At 42.2% G+C, this 20,534-nt stretch overlaps 1 protein-coding gene and 1 non-coding gene across 8 annotated transcripts in view; one reads left to right on the top strand and one right to left on the bottom strand.

The window, feature by feature from the left end:
• The window catches only part of TTC17 (tetratricopeptide repeat domain 17), an 83,181-nt gene that overhangs the window by 50,897 nt on the left and 11,750 nt on the right, over positions 1–20,534 (bottom strand). For all 7 annotated transcript variants that reach the window (XR_013346340.1, XM_077818560.1, XM_077818561.1 and 4 more), the window contains 13 exons: positions 17,622–17,711; positions 16,189–16,358; positions 12,776–12,887; positions 11,847–11,978; positions 10,970–11,079; positions 8,568–8,712; positions 8,003–8,142; positions 7,585–7,745; positions 6,279–6,391; positions 3,371–3,517; positions 2,703–2,818; positions 2,095–2,269; positions 1,417–1,494 (listed from right to left, as the gene is read on the bottom strand). Coding sequence is in view for 6 of the 7 variants with exons in the window: in XM_077818560.1 (XP_077674686.1) it covers positions 1,417–1,494; positions 2,095–2,269; positions 2,703–2,818; positions 3,371–3,517; positions 6,279–6,391; positions 7,585–7,745; positions 8,003–8,142; positions 8,568–8,712; positions 10,970–11,079; positions 11,847–11,978; positions 12,776–12,887; positions 16,189–16,358; positions 17,622–17,711 (1,689 nt within the window). In the remaining variant the exon portion in view is untranslated. The remainder of the gene's footprint in view (positions 1–1,416; positions 1,495–2,094; positions 2,270–2,702; positions 2,819–3,370; positions 3,518–6,278; positions 6,392–7,584; positions 7,746–8,002; positions 8,143–8,567; positions 8,713–10,969; positions 11,080–11,846; positions 11,979–12,775; positions 12,888–16,188; positions 16,359–17,621; positions 17,712–20,534) is intronic.
• On the top strand, positions 14,154–14,226 carry TRNAV-AAC (transfer RNA valine (anticodon AAC)). Its single transcript has one exon. It is a non-coding gene; the product is annotated as a tRNA-Val (tRNA).

Below are 20,534 nucleotides of genomic sequence, written 5' to 3'. Positions count from 1 at the left end.
AATAAAATCATTTTCAATGAAACAGTTGTAGGGTTTTGTGCACAATTCCTTCCTCTCCCTTCACGTTGTGAGGAACAAGCGACATGCTGCCTATCATTCTAACCAATATTGTTTCACTGTAATCTCCACGTTGGCCTGTCTCTATGTATCCAAGTATTATGTACTTCATTTGTAAGCTCTCTGGGGGCAGTGACTGTCTTTTTGTTCTATTTGTACAGTGACTAACACACATAGGGTACTGGTCCATAATTAAGACTTCTACCTGCTACAGTAATAATTAATAAATGCTGTGTAAGAGTTAGCAATGGCATTGCTTATAAGGGTATTGCAAAGGCTTTAATCCTATTTTTTCAACATAAGGCTGTCATTAATTTAAACATTCAAACCTGTTTGCAGACAGATTTAGTCTTTCCCCAGGAAGACCATGATGCTTACTGCTGAACTTCTGCTCTGAAAATGCCTCCTGTCCTCTGCAATTTGTGCACATAAGCATGACAAGAACGTGCTCATGACATGCTCTAACTGGTTAAGAAGTTGTTTATTGGAGAAACTTTTTCAGCACTAAAGCCATGAAATAACTGAGTATTACCAAGGAAAAAAAAAAAACTATGCATTCGGATGGCCACTTAAGAAAACTCAGAAGGTAAAGACATTAAGCCTGCAAAGAATTGTTATGTGCACAAGAATATGAGTACCACTCAGATCTGTACTCCTTCTTATGGTCAATGAAAAGATGACCAAAAACTCCACATATTATATTTAGGCTTTGACAACGTGGTTATACACGAAAGGCAGCATGTCAACAGAGTGAATTTGACATCTGTTAAGACTGAATATGATTTCTCCAAAAGTTTTTCTCCATCCTGACATTTACTATTTGTATTGTGGTAGCACTCAAAGGCCCTACTCACGATCAGGGTCCCATTTTGCTAAGTGCTGTGCAAAGACTTAAGACAGTCTCTGCCCTGAAGAGTTACCAGTCTAAACAGACAAGCCAGACAAAGGGTGGGGGAAAGGAATATAACATAAGAAAAGCAATGTCTATTGGTTGGCGAACATCATGTTCGTTCCAGGTGTATTTATTGTTTGATTCAGGAAATGGCATTGTATTCCCTTGCTCAATATCTTGCAAATTTTTACAGGAATGAAATTCACTCACTCCACTAGTGTTCTTACGTAGGAAGAAAGCTATAATAGGGTCCACTGAGTAAGCTGAGTGAAAGGGATGCTTCTCTGAACATTTGTGGTTCTTTGTGGAACCTAGATCGAAAGAAGTTAAAAATTTCAGCTCTGCTATATCCACCAGGCAAGGCAAATTGTAAATAGTGTGCCACTGAACAACATGAGTCTAGTTATGACACCTCATAGATAAACAAGTATTCTCAAATTTACTTTGAACTACAATTCTTGACTTACCTTCTTTATAGCATGATAGATGAATGCTCCTATTTGCTCCTCTGTAATAGTTTGATTGTTGATACGCGAATGCAAGATCTGAACACGAAAAAGCATTTAACAGAAAAATAGGGTGGAAGATTTTAAAGTTCTCTCTCAAACACAGCTATATCCTGTAAAAACTATCTGGCTTGCTCAAGTCTCACGACCCTAAAATTTCCTAAACCCCTTCTTTGTACTGTAGCTGAAAAGTGATCCCTACAGATGCACTGTTGGTGGTCTGGGGGAGGGGAAGAGTCTCAAGACCAATTAAAGCAACCAAAGGACAGTAAGCAATAACGAAAGACAGGTAAAAGCGGGTGTCTCTCCTGTGCCAATGAGGTGGTAAAGCCAATGAACAGTTTTCATGTGGTCTTCAGAGGTTTTAGAAGACGACAGTACTTTCTAGATTAACTATCATTTTTTGTCTACACACTTTTGATAGGTGTTTAAAGAGGCCATGTCATGGGACCTCATGCCAGATATTAAGAACTTACACTTCCCAGCAAGGGGAAGCCTATGGAAGTACTGAGCACCTTGCAAAATCAGGCCTATCTTTTTGTTATGAGAATCTGTCAAATCCTGAAGACCTTAGCTCTAAGGCCGTAAAAGGAAGACACTCAGAATGAAAAGGTTACTTATGAAAACAGTGCCTCTTACTTGTCTCGCATGATCATCCGGAATTTTAAATTTCAGCTCCAGATGACCATCTAGTTCTTTGACCAACATGTACAGAGTTTCATTGTTACGGACATCAATAATAGACGAACAATCTGGCAGCTGGGCCTCTCCATGCACATGGGCCTCTCCTGGGCTACTCAGGATCGATTGGACTCTGACAGTGAAAAGAACCGAGAAGACACGAGTTCATGTTTCAAATGGTGGGATGTAAACACACAAACAGCTGAGTGGCATATGGCTGGTCCTGTCCATACTACATTTTAACCATCTTAAATCCAGGTAAGGGGACAGTCATTTTGCAAATGGTTTCCTGACTTGGTTATAGCTGTAGTGTGGACAGAGCATTAGATGGATGTGACTCCTTTTGTGGAGTGGGAAGAAAGAGGGCCTCCAAGAGAATACAATTGCTGCCTGCTACAATCAAAGATTGACACATCATCTTCTCCAGCCAGAGGGAGACCCAGCCACTTTAAAAGAATAATACACCAGTTGGTCAGTGACCCCAGATTCTCATAATGAGGCCACATCAGTACAACCAGATTGTACAATACAATGGGAAATTCACTTTATGATTAATCAACACTTGCCCGAATCCTCTGTTTTCTGGAGGCAGGAAATAGGTTGGCAGTTCCTCTGGGTTCGGGATTGTTGGAAAGGATTTTACACAGTCTGATCTTTTAGGCCAAAGAATATGCTGTTTATCCTAAATGCAAAGAAAAAAAATCCTTAAACTATTGAGAAATAATTAATCAATCTTGTTAACGTTTTCATTAACTAAATGATAAGAATACCTCAGGAATACAGTAGGATGACAAAAAAGAAAAAAAAACCCAAGCTCTTCCCTTAAGATAATGGTTTCTTGTCTTTTCTGGAAATTGTCCCAATTTATCAAGCCAAGATTTCGGTTGCATCAGCACAGTGCTTTCTATTTTTAGTAAATTGTGCTGCTCTACCATGAATGGAGGTTTGGGCTCTAAAGCCCAATTCTGCAGTCATGAGGAGCAACCCAAATCCACATTGTGTGGTAGAGTTCACACAAAAATGAATGGGAGACAGGCAGAAGTAGTGGTCCACTAGTGCTCAGCAGAGCAGCTTACCTGAGACAATGAAGGAGAACTCAGGAGTACCAGGCACATAAGTCCTGCTACATATGAGTGGTTGGACACTGCTGCTTTAGAATAAACTTTTACGAAAGGAGTACACAATCTTTCATGATAGCCCTGTATAAAAGAGTGAGCTCATACGCTTTGCTCACCCTGTAGGCATCCGATTCTAGGCCCCATAGTGAAACAATAGAATGGGCAACAGGAGAAGACTGCAAAGCGTGGCTGAGATCGCTGTGGTTTGCGTGGAGATCCAAATTCACGGATGTCATACTGGATCTCGATGAGTCTTCTCCAAACTGTCGATAAAGAAGAAAATGACAGGGACATTATCACTATTTTTAGACAGTATTTCCTTTCAAGGTAATGAACTACTAACACTGAATTTTGTAAGTTAGATTTGCTTTTCATCACTTATGCAGGTTGTTTACTTCTTGCAATTCCCTTAGCTTTGGCAGCAAAACTAGACTCGTTAATGTATGAGTCATTTCTGGTCCTCTTGCACTAGCACAATATTAGGGTTTCAAACATATCAGGAGAAAATGCAGATCAAAGCAAAATACTGTTTTATTGTTTTTTAAAGAGATATTGTGAAACCCTTTTTATTAATATCAGGCTTTCCAAACTTTTTACAAATACAAATATGATATCTACTTTTGCAGAGTGTTTCGCCCTTTCTTCAGGCACTATCAAACCCAACGCATAAAAGCTGGCATTTTAAACTACTAGAACAGCAGCAGCAACTCTCTTAGTATTGAGAGTCATTGTCAGAGGGGCAGAACTCACGTTATCACTCACACTCTTAGCCACATAAAATATTCGGAAGTATAATGCTGATTCCCTCCTCTTTAAATCTCATTATGTTACAAAAGTTTTTAGAATGATGTTCATCAAGATGAACTGACTGAAAATATCAAGAAAGAGGGAAGTATCGCTATCCATCTTAAATAATTTGTAAAAGCGTATATAAAGTAAAAACCAACAATTATTTATATATACTGTGATAGACCCAGGCCAGTTGGGTACAGCAAAGTAGCCCTATTGGGATCCAGGAAGTGGGCGGGCTTACTGCTAAAGGATCCACCCCCCGCCCCAGCCTAAGTGGGGGTCCACAGGACCTGGAAAACCAAATAATTACGGGGGACAACTAATGAACAACAGGGACAGGAGTGCGGTCAAAAGGTCAAATGAAGAGAACCGGATGGGGACACCGAGCAGAGAACCTGGACAGCACCCACTGCTCCTCAAAGGTGTCAAGGAGTCAGTGGACGCCGCCCAGAGGAACTCTGCCCGGAGGCGTGAACGGACAGAGGATCGGAAACAGGCCCCACAGTCACAGAAGACTCCATCGGCCAACCTCCTCACCCTGGTTTTATAGATGGCCACTTTAGCCAGGGCCAGGAGGAGGTTGACCAGGAGGTCCCACGACTTAGTGTGGCCACGGACAGGGAGTGCATAGATAAGGAGGTGAGGGGAAAAGTGCAACCAAAACCTTAACAAAATATTCGTGAGGAGCCGGAATAGGGGCTGCAGCCTGGCGCACTCCAGACAGACGTGCGCCAGGGTTTCCCTCACACCGCAAAAGGGGCAGGTGTCCGGGATTGGGGTGAACCGCGCCAAGTACATGCCCGTGCTCACGGTCCCGTGAAGGAGCCGCCAATGGATATCCCCAGCGGGCCTCGGGACCAAGGTGGAATATAGGCTGGCCCACCAGGGCTACAGCAGAGTAGCAGAAGGTAGATATACCGCCTTAACAGTTTTCTGTTTCCTGACTGACTAGAGCAGGGGCTGCGCCAGGCTAATGAGAACACCTGACTCCAATTAACCTGCAAAGAGTCAGGTGAGGCCATTAAGCTAATGTGACCACCTAACTCTAATTAAGGCCCCTTTGATAATATAAAAGGGCTCACTCCAGTCGGGCAGAGAGAGCTAGAGGAGAGGAAGTGTGGCTGAAGGGCTGGTTAATGAAGACACCCTCAAGTCATGGGTAAGGGTGAAGAAGGGAGAAGCAGGAGAGCTGTGTAGAAGTGGCCCAGGGAAATGTAGCAACTCTGGCAGTGAAAGGTTGGCTGCCAACAGCTGCTACCATAAGGGTCCCTGGACCAGAACCCGGAGTAGAGGGTGTAGTTTCCACCACTACAGAAACACCTCCTGGGAGGGGAAAACAGGCCCCTGTCAGGACAGGAGGCTAAACTGCTTTGGCAGAAGGCTGTAGGAGCAACAGAGACTGTGGGAATTCTCTCACTAACCTCCATTGCTGGCTTATGATGAAAAGGGCACAGTAGACTGTATCCTTGGCTCTAGAGAGAGAAGGGCTACGTGGAGGGTTGCAGTGAGCCTCTAAAGCTAGCATAAACTGCCTGGAAGCGCGGGACCCACGGGGACAAGGTCGGAGCTCTGCCACAATACACACACTTCTTCAGCTGTCATAGTGGGGTACATTATTCTATGGGAAGTACTATATGTGGATCCAAAGAGAAAACCGATTCCTTAAAGGCATGTGTCTCTTTATGTACATTAGTTACCTAGTGTACGTTTGCTGTGTCCTTCAAGGAAACTAGATTTGGAAATGGATGCTTCACATCTCCAGAGGCACACCCCTAGCTACAGGACATTTAGCATATTCATGTACGACAACTACACTCCTTCTCAAATCATCTGATGCCTGTACTTAATAGAAAGAGGGCATTCTATACAGAGGAAAAAAAAGAGTGATTGAAAATCCAGGGCAATGTTGGGGTTTCACAAAACACTCCAGAACATTTTCCTCCCAAAAAGATAGTTGAGAAGAGCCCTCATTTTGCTCCCTCCCTATGCAACGAAACAAAATCTTTAAACAACAGGCATTGGGCTGCCAAAATCCAGAGTTATTTTCGGTTCTCCCACTATTAGCAAAAGGGTCACAGGAAAGTTACACGAGCAGAATGTGCCTTTTACTCTTTTATATATATATATTTTTTTTTTAAAAAAAGGATTGTGTGGTAGCAATTATGGACATCTTATGCCCCAAGGACTTGTGTTGCTTGAGTGACTAGTAGTGGTGCTAATTCACAGACAAACCTGAACATATTCCACATTTTCAAAAATGTCCCCACGGTGATAGCGAACAGGCTGGTCCCACTGGCAGTGCAAGCTGTGCTGTTGGTTGCCAAGCCGACATATCTGATGGTTCCCTATGGAGCACAAACATTAACAAAAGTTCATTGCTGTGAAAGAGCAGAGGGTTTCTCAGCTGACCAAAACCAGCACATTAGCTTGCAACTAGACTCGGATATCTTGTTGACTGGTATTAAAGGAGAACTCCATCTTTGAAAGAAGATAGCTAAACTAATATTTGTGTAAAGGACTACATGACATTTGACTACACTCCCTGCAGTACAGTTTGCATGGAGTTTGGGATTTGACATACCGAATTCTGTATTCCCTACTCATTTTCCTACAGTACTTTTGCACTTCATTCAGCCTTTTTGGCAGTCAGTCTTTTCCAGATAGGCACAAGAGTGCTGCTGAGAAAACTGAATGGTTGCTCAGATACTGGAGATGTAGGATAGATTTAATCCTTTAACTACGAATTCACAGAAGAAAGGACATTATGTTCCAAAAGTTTGTTCTTGTAGTACATTGAGTGTCCTAGATTTACTCGGAATTCCCTCAACTCTAGAACCTATAGCTTAGGGCTTATCTACCCAGCAAATTAGTGCCAGGTATAGACAGAGTACCTTGCCTTGCTGCAAACACCCTACTACATGTGCACTAAAAGTTCTGTAGTTGAAATCTGAGTACATCAAAATGCACTACAGAACTTTGTGTGCTGTAGTAAAGTCCACATGGTGAGTTAGTGCTTGGCAAGCTAGTGCACTGCAGATTCACACCCTGGCTTCACACCCAGCATTAACTTGTTATGTAGATAAGTCCTTAGAATAATTTATCTAACAAAATTCAAATATAGTTTAGTATTAAGTAGGAGGGATGGGTTTTTTGTCAGATGTTTTCCTGCACAATTTCCTAGCCTCCATTATTCAAAGGCCTCAACATTTCAGCATTTCCATTTCTAGCTATGATGGACTACAGTTCCTCCATAAGCTAATCAACATGGGCTGTACTAGCTCAGGGCCCCTAAGAACAACAAAACATGCTCCCTTTTCCTGAAACTAAGCGTGTTTTATAGATTTTTGCCTTTGCCAGACAAGGACCCATGGACTGATTGGAGAACATGTCACACACAACTTTTTCAAAAGCAAAATGAAATGGCCACCTAAGAGCATCATAACCCAATATGGGAGTGAATTGTTTCACTGCATTACGCTGTGACTGAAAGTGACTAACTCTTACTCGTTACATTCAGTGCTCATTACAAAATTTGTACCTAGTTGTGCCTCTTTTGCCATCTGCGTCTCATGGATGATGTTCCTCAGGATTTGCTCTTCTTGGATCAGCTTGTGCTTCTCTAAGATCTCCTGTTGTCTCAGGTAATGGTCATGCTGTTTTTGATATTCCTTCAACTCATTTAGTGTTCGCTGAAGTGATCTTAAAATTTGACACCAGGAAAGTTTATGCTGAATTGTTTTAAACAGCCATCTGTCGTTTCACATTCATATGAAACTTTTGGTTGCTTACAATATTTGTATTTATGATTATGCAATAGTTGTAAACTGTTGTAAGTTAAAACATATCATCGTTTTACCACAATGGTGAGCAATAATCACAGGAACAGAACATTGAGAATGAGACCTCTTGCATATGAATTTTTATTAGGCTTTTCAGAGGATGCATGTCTTAGTTACCTATGCTGAGCTTCCAGTTTCTGCTCAAGTTTTTGCTGACAAAGGACAGCGTGCTTCCTTTTTACAGCTTGCTCAAACCCTGGTTTGGCCTGTAAAGCATGATCATAACACAGGACTGAGTGGTTGTACTCCCCAAGCATCTGAAGAATGATTGAAAGAGAGAGAAAGTTAGCCACTGTTCAGTAACATTTAATGAAACACTTCCAGTGATTAATAAAGATCAGTTTTTTACTTCAATTTAATATTGATTTGTTTTAATCAGCAGCCAATCTCTTCTGAAATTAGAACCATGTTGTTGGGTAAATCAGCTACAAGACTGGTTTTGCTCTAAGAGGTGTTTTCAACAGCAGATATAAGCTTTTCTTTGTTAGTTGAAAGATTAATTTCTCTGCGAAGTTGGTTGGATTCAGACCTCTTAAACATCAAGCTTGAACAATGTGTGAAATTTATTGCAGGATCATTTAATCATTGCGCTGTATTTTAAAAGTGCTGCAACTGTAGCCAAAGAGATTAAATTATACCATCTGGTTTTCTGTAATTCTTGGAAAATAAAAATCTTATTTACTGCGTATATATTTCCCAAAGTGTAATAGCTGGTAAAGAAGTCACTGTAATCCAGAGCTGCATGGACCACGATGGCTGCATCTGCTGAGAAATGAGCCCTGTGTAGAACATTTGCCAAGTTTACCAGGGCAATATCTTTACTGTGCCTAGAGAAAAAAGGAAAAAAATAATATTAAAAAGATGTCTGATAATGAGTTTCTTTATTCATGTTTCTTGTTTGCTTTCCAGGCACACGTTACAAGGACTTTCCAAAACTAACAGCAGCTAGTAAACATTGCAAGTATGCAGTGCTGACTTGAAGCCTTAATTGCATGATCTAGCCCAGTGGCTCTCAACCCTTCCAGACTACCCTATCCCTTTCAGGAGTCTGATTTGTCTTGCATACCCGCAAGTTTCACATCACTTAAAACTACTTGTTTACAAGATCAGACATAAAAATACAAACAAGTGTCACATCACTCTATTACCAAAAATTTGCTTGCTTCCTCATTTTTCCACATAATTATAAATTACATCAATTGGAATATAAATATTGTACTTACTTTTCCATATACTATACACTGAAATGTATAAACAAGTCATTGTCTGTATGAAACTTTGTAATGACTTCCCTAGTGCATTTTATGTAGCCTGTTGTAAAAGTAGGCAAATATCTAGATGACTTCATGTACTCCCTGGAAGATCTATGCATACCCCTAGGGTATATGTGCCCCTGTTTGAGAACTACTGATCTTGCCAAAATATATTCTAAAAGTATGTTCAGCTTCTAGATTGTTTGTGGAAAAACTACTCATTACTCAGTCAGGGGAACTAACTTAATATTGGATTGTTCCAGCCAAGGTGTCATTTGGATGGATGGCATTATGTTTATGAAAACGTTGTACTGTTTTTCATTTTTAATACTCCATCTGTGTACTTTACAATCAAATGTACATGTAACCTTTATTTCTCATACAGTGTGTATAGACAAACTACTCAAGCTTCATTTAGCAGTACAGAATCATAGAGCAACACACATTTAAAATAAAACTAGGTACATTACTGAATCTCTTCACAATAGTATCTGTGCACACCCTAAAATATTTATGGATTTATCATTATAACATCTCTGTGAGGTATTATCCACATTTTGCTGATGAGTAACCGACAAGGAAGGCATTCAATGACTTGCATCAAGAACATGATTTCATGGCAGAGCCAGAAACTGAACCTAGATCTTCTACATCCCAGACCAGCGTCTAAACTATAAGATCATCCTCTTTCTCCTTTATCATTCCAAAAGTCACATCATAAGTCACAGTGAGCAAGCAGGATTTGTCTCATCAAGGTATTTACAAAATTTGCTGAAGTGCCATCTTGCAAGTTTCAGAAAACTAGAAAGTATTGTTTACTAGAATATACTAAGATTGAAGCACAGCTTTGAACTGCTGCCACCTATAGCCAACCTCAAATTGTGGTTGAGAGAATGAAATCAAAAGTGGGTTTATAACCTCTAAAGAAAGCCACCACTATTCAGCTATGCAGCCACCCCAATGGCACAGCAGAGGTTTCTTCAGTGCCAACCATGTAGCATAAGTTATAAGAGCACTGAGCTTAATTACAAAATACCATATATTGCAACTACTCTGAGTCATCAGTTTTCAGTTTCAATTAATTCACCTTATAGGTAGTGTCTACCCTCACTTGTACTGTTGCCCCAGGCCAACCTTTTCTAAATGGTGTTTTCCTGGAATGTCACTGGATTTTGAAAATTGATGTTTGAAGAGTGGCTTTGAATGGATATTAATATTGTTGGTGGCACTTTCCTGATCACTGTGCACTCTCCTGATACAGCAGATCGCTACTCATTCATCTAGGGGGACGATCACAGATTTAGTAGCCAGAGAATAACCCTTCCCACCAGACTAGACCATCTCCAGGGATGCTACCAGAGCCCTAAAATTGCAACAGCCACCGTTGTTCCTGTGTTCCCAATCTGACAAGACTCCATTACAAGATGTGCCTTGACACAAGTAGCTTAGTGTTGGTTACGTTCACATCTCATTGTACCAACTATTCTGCAGCACATTTCATACCTTCTCTACAGAATTTGGCCAATAAATTCCTACTAAAAAGCAGCAAGATTGTCATTCTTTTGGTATTGTCAGGTTTGTGGATTACTGAAGTGAAAGTCTAACATAAATTGAATAAAATTTTCAGTCTTTACCTCCTGGCTATTTCACCCTCTTAAGAGCTATTTAAAACTGTAGCTGCTTAATAGTGAAACTCTGAATGGCAGTCTCTATTCAGTAGACTCTATCACCTATTTTCTTAGGATACAATTTTCAGTAACTAAAAAACTGTATACTGTTTAGGATAAATAGAAAGCAGACTGGAAAAGGAACCTGTATCAGCTGCTCTCACCTTGAGGAGAAGTGGAGAGCCCGCATGGCACACTCCACTACCTGATATGGCTCATTCTTTATTCGCCAATAAAATGAGGCCATATTATACAGCACCCAGGAAGAAGAATTCTGTAAGAAAACACATGACTGTAACAACTGTAACAATCCAAGAGCCAAGGTATACTATAAACCAATAGGCTGACTAGACTTTCCAATTGGTACTGGAGGCAAAATTGAACTCTGAACATGCCTTCAGTTATGCCTCTCCTTCTGCAACAATGCCCTTCAATAGGAGCTGGGAGCATTTAAAGGGAGAATGAATCAGCATATAAATACATCAAGGATATATGAACCCCAATATTAACTTTCACAAGGATGCCTGAAGTGACCATTTAATCATCAACATTTTTATTTTAAGCTGAATAAGGAATGTGCACAGCAGTATGGTGCAGAAAAATCTTTGAGAAAATGGCCATTTCAGTTCCATTGTTTTCTCCTTTTGATGCCTTTGCTCTTTAACTACTTGGGTTCTATTTCAAATGTTCAGGCTATTAAGTGATGACTGTGCATTTTCTGTGGTTTGATAAGCTATATCTCACCAGTTACTAAAGCTGAACTTTAAATCATGTCCATTTACTTCTCTGGCTGCTGATCCTCACTGCCGTGAAAGACATGGCTTCCCGTGATGTGTTTATTTTCCAGTGGAAAACACTGAAGTGCTGCCCCATGTACCAGGGATCTCAACATTTGTTGGTACTTGCACATGATGAATAGTATGTGGACAGACAGTACCCATAGCGTTGTATTCCACAAATACACTGTATATGCAACAGTACAAGAGCTTCTTGAGGCTGTTCTTGTGCATGCCACAACTATGAGGGTCCCTACTGTCATACCTTCATTAGACCTTCATAAATGCGATGGCCTATGTCCTCTATACTTCTTCCTAAACGTCTGGATAAGTAAATGGAGATAGGATCTTCTTTAGGTAACAAAGGTGCGGAAAGATTAACTCTTTCTTGAACACCCTAGATTGAGGGAAGAGAACACAATAAATGTCTACTGAAAGTTTTATTGAGGCTACAAGAGTAAAATACAGCAGATTTCAGGAAAATTTACAAAATAATACTTTATGCTCCTGTAGCATCTTCCACCCGAGTATCTCAAAGTTTCTCAAGCTTCATCCTTGAGACATCAGCATTATACTCACTCTTTTACAGATGGGAAAACATTAGAATGATATTAATGCAAACACATCCAAAAGCAGCCTCTCATCCTGCATTTTTTGGGGTCCCCCCCAAATTGAGATAACTAGGATTTTATTTTCTACGGTACTGAATACTGACAGCTCCCATAAATTCAACTGTGGGTGCCAAGTATCTCTAGAACATCAGACAAAGTGTGTCGAGTGAGGCACTGCAAAAGTTAGTGCACAAAAGGAGTGAGTGGATGCTTTTGAAAATTATTGAAAATAATTCAGGACCCAGCCAGAAATAGAACTGAGAAACCCTGGTTCCTGCTTCAACTGCAAGAATATCCTCTCTCTTTTGGAAGTAACAGAAACCTTTTATTAAAAGCACTTCTTTTTAAAAAATAATCATCAAGAGACAGACCCTAAGGCCAGGTCTACACTAGAAACTTTTGCCACTGCAGTAATGTTGCTTAGAGGTCTGATTTTTATACAACTTTTCTATACCAGCATGAGCACTCTTTTGCTGGTACAGGCTAAAATTTAGATTAGGAAGGTTTCCCAAAAGCTATAACAGCCAACCTCTTCAAACCATCAGGCAGCAGGAGGAGAAACACCTTGCAATTGCCTACTTACCCTTAAGTGCTGAAAAGCATGAATGCTGTATGGAAGATCTAGAATTTTTGTACAGTCTGGTTGTTCTAGGTCAGGAGGTACAGGAGACTGTGTGTCTATATAGTCTTCGGGGCTAAAACCAGAAAGCAACATATCAAACTCAGTGCTTACAAATGCTTTAATTCATAAAGTTCATGAGAGGCACTAGTGAAATAGTTAGTTAAAAATACCAACATTTTGTGCTAAACAGACCACTACTTTTAAAAAATGAACATCTGTGTTTGAGCTAGTTAGCACCCCTGAAGCACTCTCTCAGATTTATGAGTCAGTACAAGGGATAAACAGTACTTTACTGATTTGGGGCTTTGCTCTGAAAGTGAATTGTTAGCTACCTTAGAAGAGACAGATTGATACTCAGAAATATACTAGCTGGGAGATTTTGGCAATACATGTTGAGGAACATCTGTCCACCCAGTGTGTTTCTGTTGTAATTATTCTTCCCTCTACAAGGCAGAGAGTAATACATTCTGACCAGAGAAGTCTCTCTGCCCTGGTCTACACGAGTTTAGGTCGAATTTAGCAGTGTTAGATCTATTTAACCTTGCACCCGTCCACATGATGAAGCCATTTCTGTCGACTTAAAGGGCTCTTAAAATTTATTTCTGTACTTCTGCCTGACGAGGGGATTAGTGCTGAAATCGACATCGCCGGGTTGAATTTGGAATACTGTGGATGCAATTCGACGGTATTGGCCTCCTGGAGCTATTCCAGAGTGCTCCATTGTGATTGCTCTGGACAGCACTTTGAACTCAGATGCACTAGCCAGGTACACAGGAAAAGCCCCAGGAACTTTTGAATTTCATTTGCTGTTTGGCCAGTGTGGCAAACTCAGCAGCACAGGTGACCATGCAGTCCCCCCAGAATGTTTCTACGCTCCCCCATCATCTCCGTCCCTGAGGTTATTGCAGATTAGAAGGCGAAAAAATGCACTCGTGAGGACACGTTTTCCGAACTCATGAAGTCCTCCCACACTGATAGGGCACAGCTTAATGCATGGAGGCATTCAGTGGCAGAGGCCAGGAAAGAATTGCTGTGTTTGCTTAACAAAAGTATTATGCCTCGCTAGCGATCCTGCCCGAGCCAGGTCACTGTGTCACAAGCACTCCATGCTGCGTCAGCCTTGGGCGGGGGCAAGACCGCTTTGTGAGCAGGAAGGCCATAGATATAGACATTGCATTAGGTAGCTTCTGTAGCTAGAGAAAACAAAACATTCTTGTGCATTCGGCAAAGTCTGTGGCTAAAAAAGAGAAGTCCCGTGACACACTAAACTATTAATAATACACAACCACACGTTATATAAAGTATAATAGGGACCACGTGAGGGGTATGTTCAAGTTGGGTTTCCATAGTGTAGTGGTTATCGCATTCACCAAACACGCGAAAGGTCCCCGGTTCAAAACCGGGTGGAAACAGGTCCCTGATCCTTTTTCTGACTCCCCTCCTGCATTTTTAGTCTTAGAACAGACCGCACTGCGAAACTTTACTTTTAATTATATCAATTATGAGTTAAATAATATGGAAGCTCTCTCTAAGTTATAGTCCCAGATTCCTTACCCTTTCAGCTGCTCTGATAAATTAACATTTTTGTTCGGGGCAGGGGAAAATTTTCATGAAGCCTTTTATAGGGACTAAATGCTATCTAGGACTCTGAAATAATCTTAACGTGGCCCACAGAGTGCAATCCTTCATTCTGGATTTGTCATTCCACAAGCTGAGCTGCTCCTTACTACTGTCCAGGCTTCATGAGCCATGGGAGGAAGGGGTAGGTATGACCGTGCGGTGCTGCCAGCTGGGAGAGCAGCCTGAGGCAGAAGCCTCCAGCTTGCATGATATTCCAGGCAGGACTGAATCTCCATGAGACGAAACTTAAAGAAGAGAATGACTTGGAGTCACTCCCATTCGGTGCTCTAAGAGGAGAATAGCCATGTCTGTCCAGGCGCCCCTGATCGACTTCACCTAGGTCTACCAGGAGCACCCAGGAGACGTACGATGGCCATCAGTCCTACTGCACCATCTGCCACAAAGGCAAGGAGCTGCTGCTGTGTAGCAATGCAGTACCGCGTCTGCCAGCAGCACCCAGGAGACGTACGGTGACGGTGAGCTGAGCGGGCTCCATGGTGGTATGGCAAGCATGGCTGCGGGCTGAGTGGGGCTGGCGGCTGAGACCCCGGCTGGCAGGTGCTGGCGGACAGAGCCCCAGACCGGCAGCGGGCTGAGCGGCTAAGCCCGCTGCCAGTCTGGGGCTCCGTCTGCTGGCCCTGCTCAACCCGCTGCCTGCCTGGGGTTTGGATCATCCAGGCAGGTAGCGGGCTGAGCTGGGCCAGCGGACGGGACCCTGGAAAAAAGGTGAGAAACGATTGTCTGCCATTGCTTTCACGGAGGGAGGGGTGCCCGACGACATGTACCCAAAACCACCCGCGACAAAGTTTTTGCCCCATCAGGCATTGGGAGCTTAACCCAGAATTCCAATGGACAGCAGAGACTGCAGGAACTGTGGGATAGCTACCCACAGTGCACCGCTCTGTAAGTCGATGCTCGCCACAGTAGGGAGGACGCAGTCTGCCGACTTAATGCACTTAGTGTGGACATACGCAATTGACTGTATAATATCGACTTCTATAAAATCGATCTAATTTTGTAGTGTAGCTATACCCTTAGATTGTGATATACAAATATTATGAAGAGTGAAGAGAAACCTGTAGAATCTGGGAATGGGGCTAGACAACTCAGATCTAGGGAGAGGAAGTTTTAAATAAAGTAACCCTTTTCCACACCTCAAGTACACACATGGCAAGGCAGGAAGATCAGCCCTGAAGATCACCTCAACCAAAAAAGTTGAGCTTCACATGGACTATTCATATTCCTTTTATCTTCTACGCATTACAGTTAGGTAGCATTTGATTCATTAGTTTTCTATTTCTGGAGATGCAACTTCAAATCTGTCTTGAGTTAAAAATGAACCAGGTGGTTTCAGTCTGCTCCACACTAGAGGAAGTTTATACACTTAAGAAAAAAAAACACCCTAAAAAACCACCACAATGTAGCTCAATTCACATGACTGACACTCACTACTCAGGAAGAATCCTGGTTAGGAACATTAGAGTCTTTATAGATCATCATAGACGGAAGCCCCGAAATGCAACACTACAAGTCAGGATTGAAGTGCATTAGTTTGGGGTGGAAAGCAGTACTCCTCCACATACAGTGAAAACCCCTCCAACATTAACACACAATAAAAACAGATGCCATCCAAGGGAACTATCATCTGACAATTTCTTAAAAATTCTCTATATGAACTTTTTTTGATCTCACGCTCACGTATTAATCTTTATTTTGTAAAACCTTATTAAAGTACAAGAGTTTCATCTCATTACCTGATATCTTTGCTCTCTAAGGTGATGTATGTGCCATCATACAGATCCAAGTCCCCCAAGGGCACCTTTGCTTTAATGCAGTCTGGATCCTCTTTATTATGCCTTTGTTCCAGCCCTGTGTCTCTGTCTTCATTCTCCTCTATATGAATCTTTTGAGCAACTAACTGTTTCTGTAGGAATAAGAGAAATAGAAACATGCATATATTGAGGTAATAAAGCACATCCCCACTGACAGGACACTTGCCCAAGCCAAGCTTCTTTCTTACCAAAGCAACCCATTTAAACAAAAAACAGCACCACTACCTAAACAGGTCTCCCTTGAGAAATGAGAGTCTGTTACAGATATTTTGATTTACCCTATATATATATATATATATATGCTTACAGAAAAAACAGTATAAACTGACCAGACCCTCCTTTATTTCTCCCATTGTCCCTAAAGAATGACCAAAGAGCACTCAAATTTCACTGTAGGTAAATTTACAAACAGAAAGAGGAAACACTACCACAAAGTGTAGACTCCTTGTGACAGGGTGTACCAGGTCTTCACAACTCCATACAGGAGGGCCCACTGCTCTGCTGCACCCTGCCCCACCAGGAAACAGTTAGTTGAGAAGAAAAGAGCAGCCATTTTCAAAACCAGTGAGATCTGATCCTCCAGCAGTCAGAAAGGCTTGGGACTAGCAACAGCCAAACAATCAATGGCCAGAAGGCCAAAATAAAAGGAGCTGCCTGCAGCCAGCAAGTCAGTTCCCGGGTAGAGCCAGAGGAGCAATGAGGGACACTCCCTAGGGTGCAGCCAGAGGAACAAGTCCAGACCGCCTCATTACTACACGCAATCAGTGGCCGATGAAACCCTGCTGATTCAATTCCAGAGCGGGTATTTAACCCAGAAAGGGCCAGAATTTATTTTGCTTATAAACTGGCCCAAAAGAGCTTGGAACAGTTTCTATTTTTGAGTTCATTATGCCCTGGAAGGTGTTTTGGACTATGTGACCTGGCCAGAGGGCTGAGCCACAGAAGACTCACAGAGGCAAGCCGACAGCCTGCAGCAAAGTCAATTCAGAACTCTAAGCAATGCTTCTCTATAGCAGCCTGTGGAATTCATTACACAAGGCAGCAGAATCAAATAATTTAGCAGGAATATCTTTTAAAAAGCTCATGTAGGTTTTATGGATAACATTATGAATATTAACAATATATTTAGCAATGCAACCCAAGACAATACCAAGAGATTGATCAAACTTCCCCCAGAAAAAGCTTGTAAAGGGAGGGAAGAATTCTTTATTCTTCCACTGAAACGGCACTGCACACTCAGACATGTGAATTACGTTCCCTGCTCACACCTCTATCCCTAGTTGGAATTTGCACAGCCTTTTTCATCAAAGCACTTTGCAAACAGTAATGTATTATTCCTCACAACACTGCATTACCTCCAGCTCTCTGAGGTAGTTTACCGTTGTTTCTTGTCTCATTAGTATCACCAAATCATGAGGATGTTTTAAGTTCATTGGCGAATCCACCTGCAAGACAGTTTAAAATGTAACTGTTTTAATCAGGAGAATGTTACAGCTTTGATAAATGGAGTTTTAAAAACGAAAATTAATGTCATTCAACTAAGGCTCAAACCAGTTTTATGGAGCTGTTGAACTAATTTCAGAAGTTTTTATCTTCAGACATTGACAGTGCATCCATTATTATTCTGTATTACAGTATGTATGCAATATTGTGGCCACCTTTGGGGCTCTGAGTTTGCAATTCAGTTGAGCATTTAATTTCAACCCTATTCAAATATCTTCAGGTGTACAGCTTCCACTAATGATAATGGCAAATGGATGATTAAACCCCTTATTTTATATGAATTTCTAAATCGTCCATTACTGTAGTACCAAGGACCTTAAATAGAGATTGCAGTGATCAGTTTTAAAACGTTTCCATCATAAAGTCCCCCTGTAAATATACAACACAAAAGTAATGTAACCTTAACGTACCCACCTACTTTCAACCCTTTTCAAGAATTTACTTACTCAGACGACTGGAAATAAATGAGCATAACACTGCACCATGAAGCGTCAGATCAAGAGCAAAACACACTCCAGAAGTTAAGGTTCTCAACCAAAACCACCCTGCCTCTGTCTCAATAGATTGTATGCAGGGACTGGTAGCTCAAGATGTAAGGTTACACTGTGAGTAAGTCAAGTCACAGTCCATGACAACGATGTGCAGTAGGAGGCATTCAGCTAGCTGTGAAACTGCATACCAGAGTTGGAATGGTGTGATCCTGTCCAGCTCTGCCCCCAGAGTGGAAATGGCAGGGCCATAGAACCCTTCAGCTTCTTTGGACAAGTGTCTCACACTGCTACTGGATCCAGACCCCCTCAGACTTTGCACTCAGAAGTATAAAAACTGGGATTGGAGCTAGCTACTGCACGGGAAGCTCCTTGTGTCCTCCCCTAGCTCTACTTCCCACACCACAGTGGGCCAGCCAATCTGTAATTACTTACACATGCATGGGATTACCAATACATCCTTTTCTATACAAAGGTCACAGAGAATATTAGCTTACTGTGACACTACACCCCATATTCCTCATAGTGATATGATTATGGCATAATTATGGTGCATTTTGTATAAGATAGGTCATGTTAGGTGTCATTGGAAAAGTTAAGATAGCCAGGTTCAGCAAATCGTTTGTGTGCATGTATCATTTTTGCATCTAAAGTTATGAATATTGACTATGTATCTGTATTTCAAATGTGCTTACTCTGAGTAGCATGCACAGCTAGCCTTTCAGGTACAACAATGAAGAGGCTAGACAGTATTGATGGCCCACCAGCAAAGGCAATGGGCTATGGGAGAGTTTAGCCTTCCCATAGAAGTTTCGGCTGGCCTGTAAGTAATGGCTGCTATGACACAAGAAGGGCAAGTGACCAGACCACATGATACTGAACTCCATTTTGGGTACCTGTGTTTTTCCACAAACTGGGCTGGGAACTGTTTTTGGAACAAACGGTTCCCGCCATATGTTAAAGCTATCTAAAGGGGTTTGTGTGTGTGTGACATCATCTAGGGGCCTCACTTCCCACACAAGAGAATTCCTGGACACGTCTGAGAAACAAAGACTGAATTGGGGGAAGTGCTGGTCCCAGGCTAAAAGGATTTCTAGCCTGTGTATAGAAACCAGATGGACTGCTGTTATCATCAGTAAGGCTACATTTTAGTCACAGCTATTTTTAGTAAACATCACGGACAGGTCATGGGCAGAAAAACTAAAATTCACAGGCCCATAGTCCATGACTTTTACTAAAAAAAAATCCCTGACTAAAATTGGGGCTGGGGTGGGGGAGGAGGAGACACTCGGGGGGCACCACAGGTGCTGAGGAGGGGAAGTGCCACAGGTGGGGGAGATGGTGGGGCTGGGGCAGACTCCTTACCCAGCTCCTGGGAAGCAGGGCCTCAGCTTCCTAGAGCGCCACGTGCTGCCTCTGCTCTGCTCCAAGTCCTGGTTCTGCAGCTCCCATTGGCTCGGAACCTTGGCCAATGGGAGCTTCAGGGGTGGTGCCTGGCTGCCGACAGAGGCAACATGTGGAGCTAGGAGAGCTGAGGAAGAGGAGCCCCCCATCCCAGGTAAGCACCGGTCCCAACTCCAAGCCCTGAGCCCCCACCACACCAAAACTCCTGCTGCTGTGGGGCTCCAAGACTGCCCCAGCAGCAGCCAGTGAGACTGACCCGAGGAATGAATGAGCTGCTCAAGTGGCTCCTGGGCCAGCTGCACGGATTATGGAGCCTTAATCATCAGCCTGGGTGAGAAATTGCTTATTCACATCCATTCTATCTAGTATCTTACACTTTGTTTGTAGTTTTGTTTATTTGTTAGGTAATCTGCTTTGATCTGTTTGCTATCACTTAAAGTCTATCTTTTGTAGTTATAAACTTGTTTTTTGCTTTATCTAAACCAGTGTCCCTTTAAATGAAGTGTGTGGGGGAAAAAAAATCTCATCATGGTTAACACAGGCTTGTTGCATATCTTTCCCACATCGAGGGGAGAGTGAACTATTTATGAGCTTACGTGGTACAGATCCCTGTGCAGTGCAAGATGATATAATTCTGGGTTTATCCTCCAGCAAGGGGGTACATGTCTGGGGAGCTGGGAAGTTTGCTGGTGTCTGCTGTTAGCGCTCAGGTAGCTCAGTTTGGGTGAGTGGTGTCACCTGCTGTCAGGTAGCTCAGTTTGGGTGAGTGGTGTCACCTGGGTGATAACGGGGCCTGGTGAGGCTGGCCATAAATCTCCCACAAAGCAGTGTGAACTGGGCCAGCCCAGCTGGGTTGCTAGAGGGGCACAGTGA

The sequence above is a fragment of the Eretmochelys imbricata genome, chromosome 6 (genome assembly GCF_965152235.1).
Source record: "Eretmochelys imbricata isolate rEreImb1 chromosome 6, rEreImb1.hap1, whole genome shotgun sequence".
Classification (NCBI taxonomy): Eukaryota; Metazoa; Chordata; order Testudines; family Cheloniidae; genus Eretmochelys; species Eretmochelys imbricata.
The sequence above is the reverse complement of the archived record's forward strand: the minus strand, read 5'-3'. Positions and strand labels throughout refer to the sequence as shown.